We start from the raw sequence: 13083 nt of genomic DNA, 5'->3' as shown, positions 1-13083 counted from the left end.
GGATCTTTTGATCTGTGCAAATTGGTGATAAAAAATAAAAGAAATTCTGTTCCGGGCCTAAAAATGATGAGCTGGGTGGTTATGTATTAAAAAAGAGTCTCAGGATAGATTTACACGTGGAATCTCCGGTCATAATTCAGACAACGATTCAAGGAAATGGGATTTACATTGAGAAGATTTCTCGTAGTTATTTTTTTCTATTATAATTTGAGATATGTCCAAAAAAAAAAGCCTCCATATTCAACTCGTTACCCAACTGTTAAAGTCTTGAAACAATTTCTCATCACAAGATGGTGTATCGGACTAATCAATGCAGCGTGATAAAACATAATCACCATGAAAAATAGTCTCAACTGTGGTTGGAAGTGATACTTTCGACCAGTGGTGTGATCTATATGGTCTATATGTGATAACCGTTCCTTGACTTGTCCCAATCTGAACCACTGCCTCTCAAAATTATAGAATCGATGGACAAACTGATGCTAAAGTGAGTCAACACTGCCACCCAATGCACAACAGAGGCAGGACTTAAATTTAGCACCTCTAACCAAAACTCTTGAATAATGAGTTTTCTTGATCCAGAGTTGGAGGGGGGGGGGGGGGGGGGTTGGGGAGAGAAAAATGCAGCTGAGAAGGTTTGATTTATACAGATAATTTTATTTTTGGTGTATTTACAAACAAGCACATGCAGGAGGTGGACAGTGACTGACACTAGAGGGGCACTCAACTATTCGCAACAGTGGGACACAGGGATGTCTACAGGCTACATGACACCGGGGGGGAGGGTGGGAGAGGAGGGGAGGGGGGGGGGGGGGGGCAGATACAGAAGTCATTGTTACATTCACACATACATGAGTGAAATTGCAGGTTGTGCCGGCACACAAAGTGCTCGCACTCGTCTCCGCTTTCACTGCCACAAACGCTGCCATGTGCACTCACTCGCACGTACGGAACCCAGATAGATAGAGAGACACTAGAGGGCCCAGCTAGAGAGCCACTCTTTTCAGAAGCCTCGAGATCCATAAATAGTACATCAAATAAATTGCTTTCAAACGAATGCATTTATAATCTCATCTGGAAATAAAATAAAACACAAAACAATTGAATGCATCTACTGATATTTCTCCATATCTAGACTTCCTTGTAAACACCAAGATAATATTCATTTGATTACTTTTTTTTTTCTTTCTCATTAGTATTGTGATCATTACTTACAAGTTATGAGGACTGGTTTGACTTAATGCTACTGGACTGTTGCCATAGCGCCAGTAATCTCATGCTACATGGCATGAACACAATAACATGAGGAAACTTTGAAGAGCTGAGCTTTCCCTGATTTATTGGTAGCAATAAAACTTTCCTGCTGAATTTAATAGAGGTCCTTTAGTCAGTCGAGTTAGAATCACACTCTTTGATAGTAACAGTTTTAAAATGTATACCGCTGCCTTTTGCTTCCCCTTCCACGATAGCGTTGACTTGAAGTCATGGCGTTAAAAAAATAAATAAATAAAAAAGAAAGAGAAATCAATTGCACATTTAACCATATGCATAGTCATCAATACATGATCTAGAGAATAACCAATAAATATATGACACAGAGCAACATATTTCATATGAGCAACATCAGAACAGATTGTTCACGTCCACCGTTACCACTAATATTAAATATGATCAGCAAACGGCGGGAAGGGTCAGGATAAATACAAAAGCTGAGGTGCAAGGTGAAGATCAGCCACCGAACCTGCAGACCCGCACAGTAGCTGTTATAGATGACATTTCATCAAGGATGTTTCTCACTGCAGTCACTTTAAGTTCAGATAGAGTTGAACAAGGGCTCAGCATAGTTTTGAGAAGTTTTTACTCCAACACAGGGAGACTTTGTCTTTTTTTTTCTCCTTTTTTTTAAGGGCTGGTTGGGTGGCGGGGTGGAGATATTAGCTACAGATTGCTGTTGGCTGATAATATTTTCTTTACAACTGGCTGGGATATATAGAGAAGCTTCCCGGCATTCATTCCAAGCATTCATGGCACAATACAATGCTTACAGTTTTTAAGGTATGAGCTAAATCTAAGAACATTATGGATATGGCATCAAGACAATGGCAATACGTAAAGCACACAAGAGGGAAGATACTGGATTTGATACTTAAAATAAACATATATTCATTTTCTTTTGCATGTACGACAACCGCTTAATGTGTCTTGTAAGTTGCAAATGTGAGGATGCTGCCGGCTTTCTCTTGTTCGTCTATCTTTCCATCTATCTTGGTAATATCAATCTCAATTTATATACCTATATTATATATATTTTTATGTATATTTATACAGTCGAATATAATAGCAGAAACACGCATGAACCAGGAGAGGGACGGAGAGAGAGAGAGAGAGAGAGAGATGAGAGGTCAATAGTGGTGAACGGTCAAGAGAACACAGATCTACACAGCTACAATTCACTACATTACTACGCAGTATGCAACAGGAGCTATGGCCCAGTACTCCAACATGACTTCTCGTCTCCACAACCCGCGAGCCACGGCTCTCTGCAGGTGACGATAGGAGACGCTAATGCGGCTACAGCGAGGCTGTCAACCGTCGCCTCCACTTAGCAGGCAGCCGCAGATCCGAAAGCACACCAGGTTGATTGTACATTATTCCGCCTGCGATGGCTTTCAGATCCGTTGCTGACGAGGGACGGCAGCGAGTGAGAAAAAGACATTTAAAGGGATACTTCAGTCAAAGATCAAAGGTCTTCTGGTGTCAAACGGTCTACATTTGAGCTGAGTCATTTCTCACACCATCTGCTGGATCCCTACTGCGAGACTCCCATTTGGTTCAACGCTACCAAACTGGATGGATCGTAATGGGGAGAAAAATCCCCATATGTTCATAATTGCGAAGAGGCTGCGGACTGATCCTCATGCACGAAAAGCAATAACAGATGGTGCTGTGCACTCAACTCAAACTGTAACCGAGTTGGTGTGAAATATCCCTTTCAGAGTAGTGCAGCCTCACCATCACCTCTCAATACTCACCTAAAATATAGATGTTTTCTATTTATTTATTTTTAATTTTTTTTATTACTTTTGTCTTGATTCAGTGCAGCAGCTATGATGCCAAAGTCACATGATGAGGGAGGTGTAGCCAATAGGTACCAGCCCCTCTTTGTCTCCCTGACGACAGCGGATCCAGTCCTGATCAACGCCTCCCAACACCACCAGTTCCTCCCCTCTGCAGAAGCTGAGCTCCGAGCCGGTCCCGTGGTGGTCACACAGCGTTCGTACTGACCTGAGTGAGACACAGGACACGTTCTCAGTAACAGTCCTCAGTGTGTACACCAACCACAAAAAATAAAATACCCGTAAGCGTATGACGCAGGACTGGATGAGCCACAATTAAAATCACTCAAAATCAGATGAGTGAGTCACCAAATACAAACATTTAAAGATACTGAGAGCAAGAGAGAACTTTTGGGGGATTTTTTAATCTATTTTTAGATTGATTTCGAACTACAGAAATGCCTGAAGTGTGAATATGAGTGTGTGTGACTGTCTGTCTCAGTGTTTTGTCCTGTTATGGACTGTCAATATTTCCAGGGTAGTTCCCCGTCTTCGGCCCTAAATCTGAACATTATAAAGCTGTATAGAAGAAGGAGGCCATCGTTTCAAAATAGAAATACACAGAGAAAATCCAAGCCTCAAGCTCATACAGAATAAAACCTAAATGTTTTAAACAATCATCAAATTACACAATAAATAGCTGCCACTGGACTTCATAAGTAGGTGCATATTTAACCTTGCAGCTTTTGACCCAAGCCTACAGCACCATCATCCCGTGATGTCAAATTTGTGCTATTTGAAATTGTGAAAAAAACAAAAAACAAACAGTGGATTTTGAAATGAACGGCGTCCCAGCATCTCCCATCATTTTGTTCCTGTGTTACCTGAGTGGTCTGGGTTTGTCCTTCATCTCTATTGCTTCAACGTCTTCTTTCTCCGGCTCCCGCTCACTCTCTCCCTGGGGCTCGAGAACCCTTCTTAGTATGGGCGTGGAGTTACTGCTCACCATCCGGGTCAGTGCAGTGACACTCGGAGCCAACCACTGTGACGGACGCCTGGGGAATGAGAGAGAAAATCAAAAGACTGTTAACAGAGCGAAATGTCAACCACTTTATTCATTCGATAGAACCGTGTCGAGCTCAATAGTTAAAGGTTTTAAATGAAGCAACTGTATCCCCCCCCCACAAAGTGACCCATTCAATTCATATAAGTGTGGTGGAGTAGCAAGGCATGTAAAACAAAAGGTAGTGGAAAGTGGTACAGTATAGAGAAGGCAAATAGATGGATATTTATTTGCTGACCTTGTGGGTGCCGTATAACTTGTGGGGCTGCTGGGACTTTTAGATGCTCCAAACAGTCGACCCAGACCCCAAGGAACCTGAGCACTACTGCTCACTGGAGTGTAGTCACTCCCCGCCTCGGTCTGGAGGTTGGGCAGATCCATCTTCATGTCTTCTGTTCTCGCTGTAGCCAGGCTCAACTCCGACAGGTTCTGGCTCAGCCGGCCGCCCCAGCGCATCACAGCCCCCCACCCCTGCTGGATCACCTATAACAATGTGAATTCGGGTCAGTTGCAGAGCATCGCATAATAAGAACTGATGTGCAAACAGTAAATACAGTAGTTCCCTACCTGCCCGGCCTGTTGAGCGAAGCTGTCGTCCTCGATATTCGGAGGAAGCAACCCCACCATTTCCTTCTCCTGCACCCACAACAGCTGAGGACTGGTCTGTTCAAAAGCGACCGGAGCCTTTATGGGTTCAGCGTTAGTGTTTGGCGACACTTCATTCTTTGGATTAGCTGAGGGTGACGGCTTCGCTTCTTTAGATGCCTTATTTTCTGGACTTCCAAAGTCTACTACCGCAAGGCTTTCCATATTCCTGCTGCTTGTGACTTTGGGCTGGGGGGCGTTCGTCGACGGCTGGAAGCCAGTTTCCTGAAGGGGCGGGCTGGGGATCTCCGGCCTGTGACTCTCGGGCTCTAAATGATGATGCTGAAAGAGCAGGTCGAGGTTGAAGGTGAGCAGGCTGAGCGGCTGCAACACAAGTAGCAGCTCCTCGTACAGAGGTTGGCAGGCGGTCAGCGAAAGACGCATGAAAGAGGTGGGGTGGTAATAGGTCTCCAGCACATCTGAGACAGATCGAAATCAGCGTTAGCGTACTCACATGCAGACTTATAACCACAGCGCAATCGGTAGAGTGAAATGCACATACCACTGCACGACTGCAGGTGAGACAGCCAGGAATCGAGAAGTTTTGTGCTTGGGGACAAAAACACACAAAGGACAACTCAGGGCGATGTTTGCAAGGTGATTAAGAGGCTGTATGTTTATTTGACACATTCTATTTGAGACCATGTATTGATATGAGTCAACACTTACTTCAGCAGGCCGAGGAGGAAAGCATTGAACCTGTGCTTGCTTTGTCTGAGCTGAGGCAGCTCCCCAACTCGAACTTGTAAGGTGAACAAGGCTTGGCTTTTTGGACCTGAAAAAATTGGTCAGAAGGCAGAAGACAAAACATATGAAAAGAGAAAGAGCGGTGATTAACAAGAGAAACGTACAGAGGTGCGGGAAAGAAATTGCTGCGGAACTTGGCGCTTAAAAGCCAAATCGATATCTGCATCCTGTTGTTCCCTTTATTCAGCTTTTCAGACGATAAATCTCACAAGTATTGGCTTAGGTGTAGGAAAAATTTGAGACGGATGAAGTGCAGGGTTTTATGACAATGACCCAGACAAACCCCCCCCGTAGAAACAACCAAGCTCTCGATACACAAGCCGACAGTGCTCCATATGATACCTGGCCGTGTTGAGGCCTGGACCAGACCCCAGGCTGAGTTTGGCCTCCTGCCTGCAATCAGGTCACTCTGGTGGGGTTTCATGCCATCGGTCAGCAAACTGTGCAGGGCGGGGCAGAGGCACTGCAGCACCAAACGGCCCAGAGAAGGATTTATAGTGCTGTCTCCTGATAAGGCCTGAGGAGAGGACAGGAGCGTGGAAGGGAGGAAAATCGGATCGGATGGGGAGAAAGATATGATATGCGGTGATTTGGAGAGACAGAGGATGAGATCAGACAGGATGACTCAAGATAGAGGGAGTAAAGGAAATTGGGACACGTAAATGTGAGGGGGGGGGATGGTAAAAACATGATTGTGATGAGATATAATTTAGAAAGGGTATGTGCGATTAGTTTAGAAGCAAATTCTTTTTACTAAGAGATTGAGCTATGCAAAGTATTCTCGAACCTTATGGGAGGCAAACTAAATATGTAGAGTTGAAACAAGAAGGGATGGGGCAATGTCAAAAATAAGCAAACATTAGATAAAGTGGCACATTTATGTACATAGAAATTGCTTATGCTGTCACTGTAATGTGCAAAGGTTTGGAGTGTGTAATATAATGCCTCTTCTTCATCGAGTAATACGAGCAGCAAGGCGTCTGATTGTCTACAATCATTTTCTGCGGCAGAGCAAACCCACATCTGCAGCCACTTCGGCATCGTGAAGAACGAGGAGCCCCAGAAGTGAAGATCTTCCCCCACATAAACCCAATCCTAACACAATCGAGTCTGTCTGTTTACCTGACGACTGCATAGTGCTCAAAGATGCTGTAAATGCAACATCCGTGGAAGTCGGCTCAAAAACCGTGTGCAAGCCACAGCGGATTCACTTAGCAAATTGCATTCAGTGATGTCAACTCTTGAAGCCAACAAACTTTTGCACAGTACTGTATCTGATCAGAAATATATTGACTTATCGGGTAAATCAATGTTTTCAGTAACAGCTCACCTTCTGCACAACAGTCCGCGAGGCGCTGAACTGGGCCAAGATGGCTTCCACGGCCACGCTGACTGCACTGACCAGAGCTGAGAGGGCGAGGGACAATGTTCCACAGTGAAACAGAGGAGCGGGAAAACCCAACAACAGGACAGAGAAGCACAGATGTTTAAACGCAAGCATAAACAAGTATTCAGACCTTTCTTTTCCAGCAGGCCCAGAGGGGACAGGCCGGGACCTCTCATTGGACGCTTCACATCCTCGCCCATCCAGCGTGCCTCTGTCTTCTGTACAGAGCCAGCGAACGAGACACTGCGAACGGCTGACAGCAAAGCAGCAATTACTTACTGGAAAAAAAAACACATTCAATTGACCCCTCCCAAAAAAAAGTAATCATCAACAGAAACATCATGGCTGTCTTGCCGTTATTAGTGACAGTGATTAAATAGTGGAAAAGCAGATAAAAGCCGATGGAAGCAGATGGTGCTACTGACAACATAACAGAGTGTGACTGCATCCTGCAGGTCTGTGGTGAGCTGTAAACATCTGGAACTGTGGAGACGACTTCTGTGTCGAGGCTAAAACAGGATCCCATGCATAACCTCAACAAATACATTCCATCTAAATACTCACACACATTGTTTACATAAGTCTAGGAGAGTAGAGATGAAGAACTGCAGGGATGGGAACAAACAAGTGGATGAGCAACGACAAGAATAAGGTCGAATATAATTGCGCACATGTGCAAAGGGCAGATGCTGTGTACAGTCTGAGGTTTATATAAATGGATTTATATAAACTGGTAAGGTGAATGCAAAACGTGGGGTACATGTACATGGTCCTATATTTGAGAAAACCTAACACACGGTCCCAACATGATCGGTTACAAAAACGTTTCCTTTGCATTGGAGCATCATCAAGCAGCAACCGTTGCTGTGCTTTGTATGAAATGCATGTTTAATTCAACACAACATGCAAAAACAGAAAATAAAAACCAAACGACAACATGAAGGCAGACCTGATGAGACTGACACGCAGAAAGACAGAGAGAAGACAGAGAGAGGGGGGGGAGTGACTCTGGACACCCTGTGACGGGAGCGGCTGGAGCCCTTCTGAAGGGCCTTTACCCTCCCATGCCAGATTTGAAAGGAGAGTGGAGATAAAAACAAAAACAAAACAAAGTATCAGACGACCACAAGGAGGGGAGGGAGAAGCTGCTGAATACACCAAACAGCAGCGGTTACCTCGACTCTTCCAAATCAATGGTTGGGGGAGGAAAAGTGACACAAGTGTGAAGGCCACTGTATCCAGAGCAGAGAACAGACACAGAGAGACGAACAGACAGACATGCAAGCGAGATGTCAGACAAAGAGAGAGTGTAAGATGTAGGCAGAGAGAGAGAGAGAGAAATCTTACTCGCCACGCGTGACTGCAGAGGAGCCTGGTAGAGTTTTGGGGGTAGGGGGGGCGCCCTGGGTGGGATAGGAGGGTAGAGGTTCGGATAGTAGAGGGGAGCAGCGAGGGCAGGCAAGGTGTGCGAGCGGGGAAACAGCGGGGAGCTCAGGGAGGAGCCCGCAACACCCAGAGGGGGCGCTCCGGAGCGCTGGGGAGGGGAGAGGGCTCCGATAGGAGAGAGACGAGGAGGGGCACCCTTGTGGAGGGGGCAGTTCTTAGGGTGGTACAGGTAACAGGTGGGGAGGGGAGGGAGCTCTCTGGACGTCCTGGCCTTGCTGCTGCTGCGGTCTGCGTGGGCGTGCGCACGCTTCCCTGAATACAGCGAGTCCGTAGCGCCGATGTTGTTCGAAAACGTCATCATCACGTCGATATTTTTGTACGGTGTGACGGAACCCGGTGTCTCAGCGGTGCCACCAACAGGCGTGCCAGACTGCGTGTGGGCGCCAGTCTGCAGCTCCGACTCACTGCCGTAAAGCGAGTCGAAATTGCAGATTGAGTCAGACGCAAAGTCCCTTTCTTTGCTTCTGGAATCTTTGATATGTTCAAATGGCGAGTGTGTGTTTTCATTAACGACGTCTCCATAGTCAAGTGGAAAGTCTACAGCAAAGTCAGCCAGGGATTCATAGTTAGACTCAGGACTCGAGTCATCTCTGTTGATGGAGTTAGAGCTGGATGCTGGGGCCCACTGCGGGCTGTGGCGTTTGTCTGCGGACTCCTGGCCTACATGGCTGCGGGGTCTGGGATCTGCGACGGGCTGGTAGTTACAGAAGCCTGGGCGAAAGCGAGGGAGGGCAGTGTGGAGGAAGTAGGGTTGGGAGGATTGGGTAAGGGAGAGTGGGGGTGAGGAAACTGTTTATTTCAAAAGGGAAGCAAAGGCCAAAAATTGCAGGGTGCGGGAATCAGGATGGAGAAGGCAAGACGCATTAGCAAGGTGATTTAAGGGAGCAAAGCGAAGGCATGGACAAACAATACAAACAACAAAAATGGGTGTGGATGGGTGAGAAAAAACAGGAATAATAAAAGTAACAAAAAAGAGGCAAAGAAATGGGAAGGAGAGAGAGAGAGAGATGTAGAAAATGTTATTAGTGTCTGTTGAGAGAAAAATGTACATTCCTGAGTGTCTTCCAGGAAAAACACTGTGCAGTATTTAAACAAGTCAAACAGCTGATAGACAGTCACACAATGACAGTGCATGGGAGTTGATGGATCGGATTTATGGAGCGCAGTCAAAAACAAGTATTTTGTTGAGGAGGGGTTTGACACAACAGGAAGTGATCCGGCAGCTATAGAAGAATAACTGGAGGGTGATCTCACAGCTGCACAGTAGAAACACTCCATCTCCATCTGTCACTCACTCACTTCATAATTAAAGTGCCACGGATTTATTAAGTTCCCGAGAAGATTAAAAATTCAGGTTTTGCGTCTGACAGTCTGCTTTCACTCCCTGGTACCTACTTGTAAAGAGAGGTTTGGGTATTTCATTGAGGAAAAAACAATTAGGGCCAAATTCTCATGCGTTGTGTGTTTTACTGCAGTGCCACCATCACCTCTGGATCACCTTCTCTGGATCACCTTCCCTCTCTCGCTCTCTCTCTCTCTCTCTCTCTCTCTCTCTCTCTCTCTCTCTCTTTCTCTCTCTCTCTCTCTCTCTCTCTCTCTCTCTCTCTCGCTCTCTCTCTCTCTCTACCCCCCACCAAGTACAGTAAACAACGTAATGCTGAGTCAGCCAACAGATCCCAGAGATCTGTCTGTTTCTGCTCAACCACTCCCCCCCCAACCCCCCCTCGATTTCATTGTTCTCTGTCACCTGTCACACACTGTTAGTCTAAATGCTACAAAAGGAGCAAGAAAGACACAGTACCTTTGATAGACTCGAGCTTGCTTTGAACTGTAACTAACACATGCTACTTCCTATTTTTCTGACAGTGGATCTCTGCAATTGGCTCATGTACTGAGATCCTCCCCTTGAGCTCTTAAAGGTGTACACACATACAATTGGGTTGTTACTCACACCTTGTCACAGTGACTGAGGAATATTTAAATATGTAGCAAAAGTACAAGGCATTTTCTTATCTTGTACTTTGTAACAAGTAGTTTATAAGAACCTTACTGCCTACAAAAATGACCAAAAGCTTTGATTATCTATGCAAACGGTTGGCATACACAGATCGACTTAAGAACTTGTGAAAAGTAAAGAATTACATGATTTAAATTGTACATATGTACAAGTAAAAGTACATGCTATAATAGTTACTTGTAGAAGTACCTCATAAACTACTTAATTACAGTACTATGAGCATTTGTAATTCTTTACTTGGGCAAGATTGGGCAAGACTACAGAATATTGTTAAGAATGAGCCCTGGGAGGCTTCGAAATATAAAAAAAGAAAGAAAACAAAGTCAGAAATGACAGTTACAGCACACTTCTACGAGGTATTTCTGTTTATTAACTCAAGGACTTTGGATATGTTTGTCAATGAAGTAGATGGAGTATCTGATCCACAATCAATGTTTTGCAGAGTTACTCACAGGCCTAGACTTCCTCCTGTCACAGACAAGATTAATATGTCACTCCTTTGTTCAGCTTTGACAAAATTTTGTCTTTTCTACATTTGTTGCGCAAATAATGGTTTGAGGTCTGTGCCCTTCTTAAAAATCAGATAGAACTTGATTTAAAAATGTATACAATTTAAAAAAAACAAACTAAACAAGCATGAATACCTAAAAGAAAATCTCCCAAGCAGGTTTGATAAAGAAGTATTTTTCTTTTGCTAGGACCTCTGGTAGAAGTAATAAATATGCCAGATGTCTTTGATAGTGATTTAAACAATCGTCCTCATGCAGCTGGACTTGCTGAAGCTTAGTTTCTATGTGGTATACTGCAGCACAGCATGAGATAAGTAACTTGATCTGAGCTATCTGTGCCACTCCAGAGGGCAGAGTGGGTGGGGATGAGACGAGATAGACAGCGAGTAAAGAGCATATAAACATCTCAAGCTGATCATAGGATTTGAATTTAAGGCCACCCAAACGTTAAGGGGGAGAGGAAGAGGAAAATATTTTGAGATGCTCAGACAGGGCGAATCAGAAAACAATGAAAGGCAGAACTGAGTTGATGAGAGAAAGGAGGAAGAGGATAGCTCAGCGGGCTCTCCCATTACCCTCCTCTCTTCAGTCTGAAGAGCAAAGATGAATAATTCAATAAGGCCATGGTGACATCACACTGATGACCAGTACAGGAAATACTGGCTGGAGAGTTTCCAACCTCCTTTTTCTCCTCAGGTTACCTCCACTACTCTCACTTTCATAATCCATCCATCTCTTGCTCATGCTCCATCTCCAGCTTCTCTCCCTGATTATCCCCCAGCATCATTTATCCATCATGTCACGCATCATCCCTCTCTATTACTCATGCTTGCCCTCGATCTCTCTGCTCTTTTTCCATATACGTATCTCCTCCCTAAACAAGCCTACATTTTCATTTCCTTGGTTTCCTTTCCTTCCATCCTTCCAATCGTGCTGTTCAATAATGATATTTGTGCTTCATTCAACTGAGCAAGCTGAGTGTCAGTCTGTCTTTTACCCATCTGTTCCTCTCCATCATCTTCCCATCCCAGATTTCTTGGGTTGTCCAATTCACACACATGCACGCACATACACTGTGTTTCCATGGTTTCCAGTGACATTGTGTTGGCTAAGATTCTATTCCTGAAGATTTAGACTTCGCTCGGTGACAACTATTAATTACCTAAACCCATACCCCAACCAAAACCGTGAAGTTAACATAATTTTTGGGCGACCTTAAGACACATCTTCACATTAAAAAAAAAAAAAAAAAGTGTGATTTTCATCATGGGTCTTGATTTTTCTCCCATATGAGGAAGACAAAGCCCCATAATGTAAGTGTGTAAACAGGTTTTGGTCCTGACAACAGTAATAAGCAGAGTACAGGCACACACACACATATACACACACACACACACACACACACACACACACACACACACACACACACACACACACACACACACACACACACACACACACACACACACACACACACACACACACACACACACACACCTCTACTAAACATGACAACACTATTAAAAACTCACCCATAGTTCTTGACTCAAACGTTCTTCCTCCATCAGCTCGCCCTCTCTCCTCCACCTCTTCCTTTTCTTCTTCCACCCTTCCCTCCTTCTCTTCCCCCCTAACTTCCTCACTCTCCCACTCTCTCCCCATGGTCCACAGGCTGCTGTCGCTAATGGAGGAGCCGATCTTCTGCGATGGGCAGAGCTCCAGTAGTCCACCCTCTCTGTCAGCCCTCTGGAGCATTTCCTTCAGAGCAGCCATGGAGGTCAGGGCGGGCGGCGGCTGCATGAACAGGGCCTGAGCCTGAGAGGTGTACTCCCACTGGTTGCCATCGGTGCCTGCCTTCTCTCTTCTCCACTTCAGGTTGTACAGTATGTCTGGATCTGGGGTGACCACTGTAGGGTCGGGCTCAGGCGCAGTGATCACTTTTGTTGTAAGGGCGGTGCTCTTGTTGCGGAAACGGAGCTCTTTAAAGGTCGTGACCTTCGGCCCTGAACCTGGGGTTGATCCCGAGGTACTCAACTTCTTTGGGCCTTCCACATGGGTTTTTCTCTTTTCAAGATGTGAAAGCTGTGCCAGGTCTTCACATTCAGGAGTGAAAGCTATGAGCCAATCAAACCGTTCAGGTTGTTCAGAATTGGCGGGAAGAGTGCTGACTTTAGGTGCTGGAACTGCGGGGGGAATTGGGGGTAAGGGGCGTG

General features: G+C 45.2%; 1 protein-coding gene across 3 annotated transcripts; it reads right to left on the bottom strand.

Moving 5' to 3' along the window:
* Positions 1 to 672: 672 nt before the first annotated feature.
* rusc1 (RUN and SH3 domain containing 1) lies at positions 673 to 12483 on the bottom strand. Of its 3 annotated transcripts, none has more exons than XM_080501419.1 (10): positions 12403 to 12483; positions 7029 to 7151; positions 6842 to 6918; positions 5854 to 6028; positions 5434 to 5539; positions 5267 to 5313; positions 4687 to 5183; positions 4358 to 4602; positions 3941 to 4111; positions 673 to 3285 (listed from the first exon to the last, which is right to left on the bottom strand). In XM_080501419.1, the coding sequence occupies exons 1-10, from the start codon at positions 12404 to 12406 to the stop codon at positions 3120 to 3122; spliced, it is 1611 nt and encodes a 536-aa protein (XP_080357545.1). In that variant the 5' UTR covers positions 12407 to 12483; the 3' UTR covers positions 673 to 3119. The 3 variants fall into 3 exon arrangements, with proteins under 3 accessions (XP_080357545.1, XP_080357546.1, XP_080357547.1); XM_080501420.1 differs by lacking the exon at positions 12403 to 12483 and adding an exon at positions 10146 to 10199; XM_080501421.1 differs by lacking the exon at positions 12403 to 12483 and adding an exon at positions 7848 to 8135.
* Positions 12484 to 13083: the final 600 nt, after the last annotated feature.

This window comes from Blennius ocellaris, assembly GCF_963422515.1.
Source record: "Blennius ocellaris genome assembly, chromosome: 8".
Classification (NCBI taxonomy): domain Eukaryota; kingdom Metazoa; phylum Chordata; class Actinopteri; order Blenniiformes; family Blenniidae; genus Blennius; species Blennius ocellaris.
This window is presented reverse-complemented; position numbering and strand designations above follow the sequence as displayed.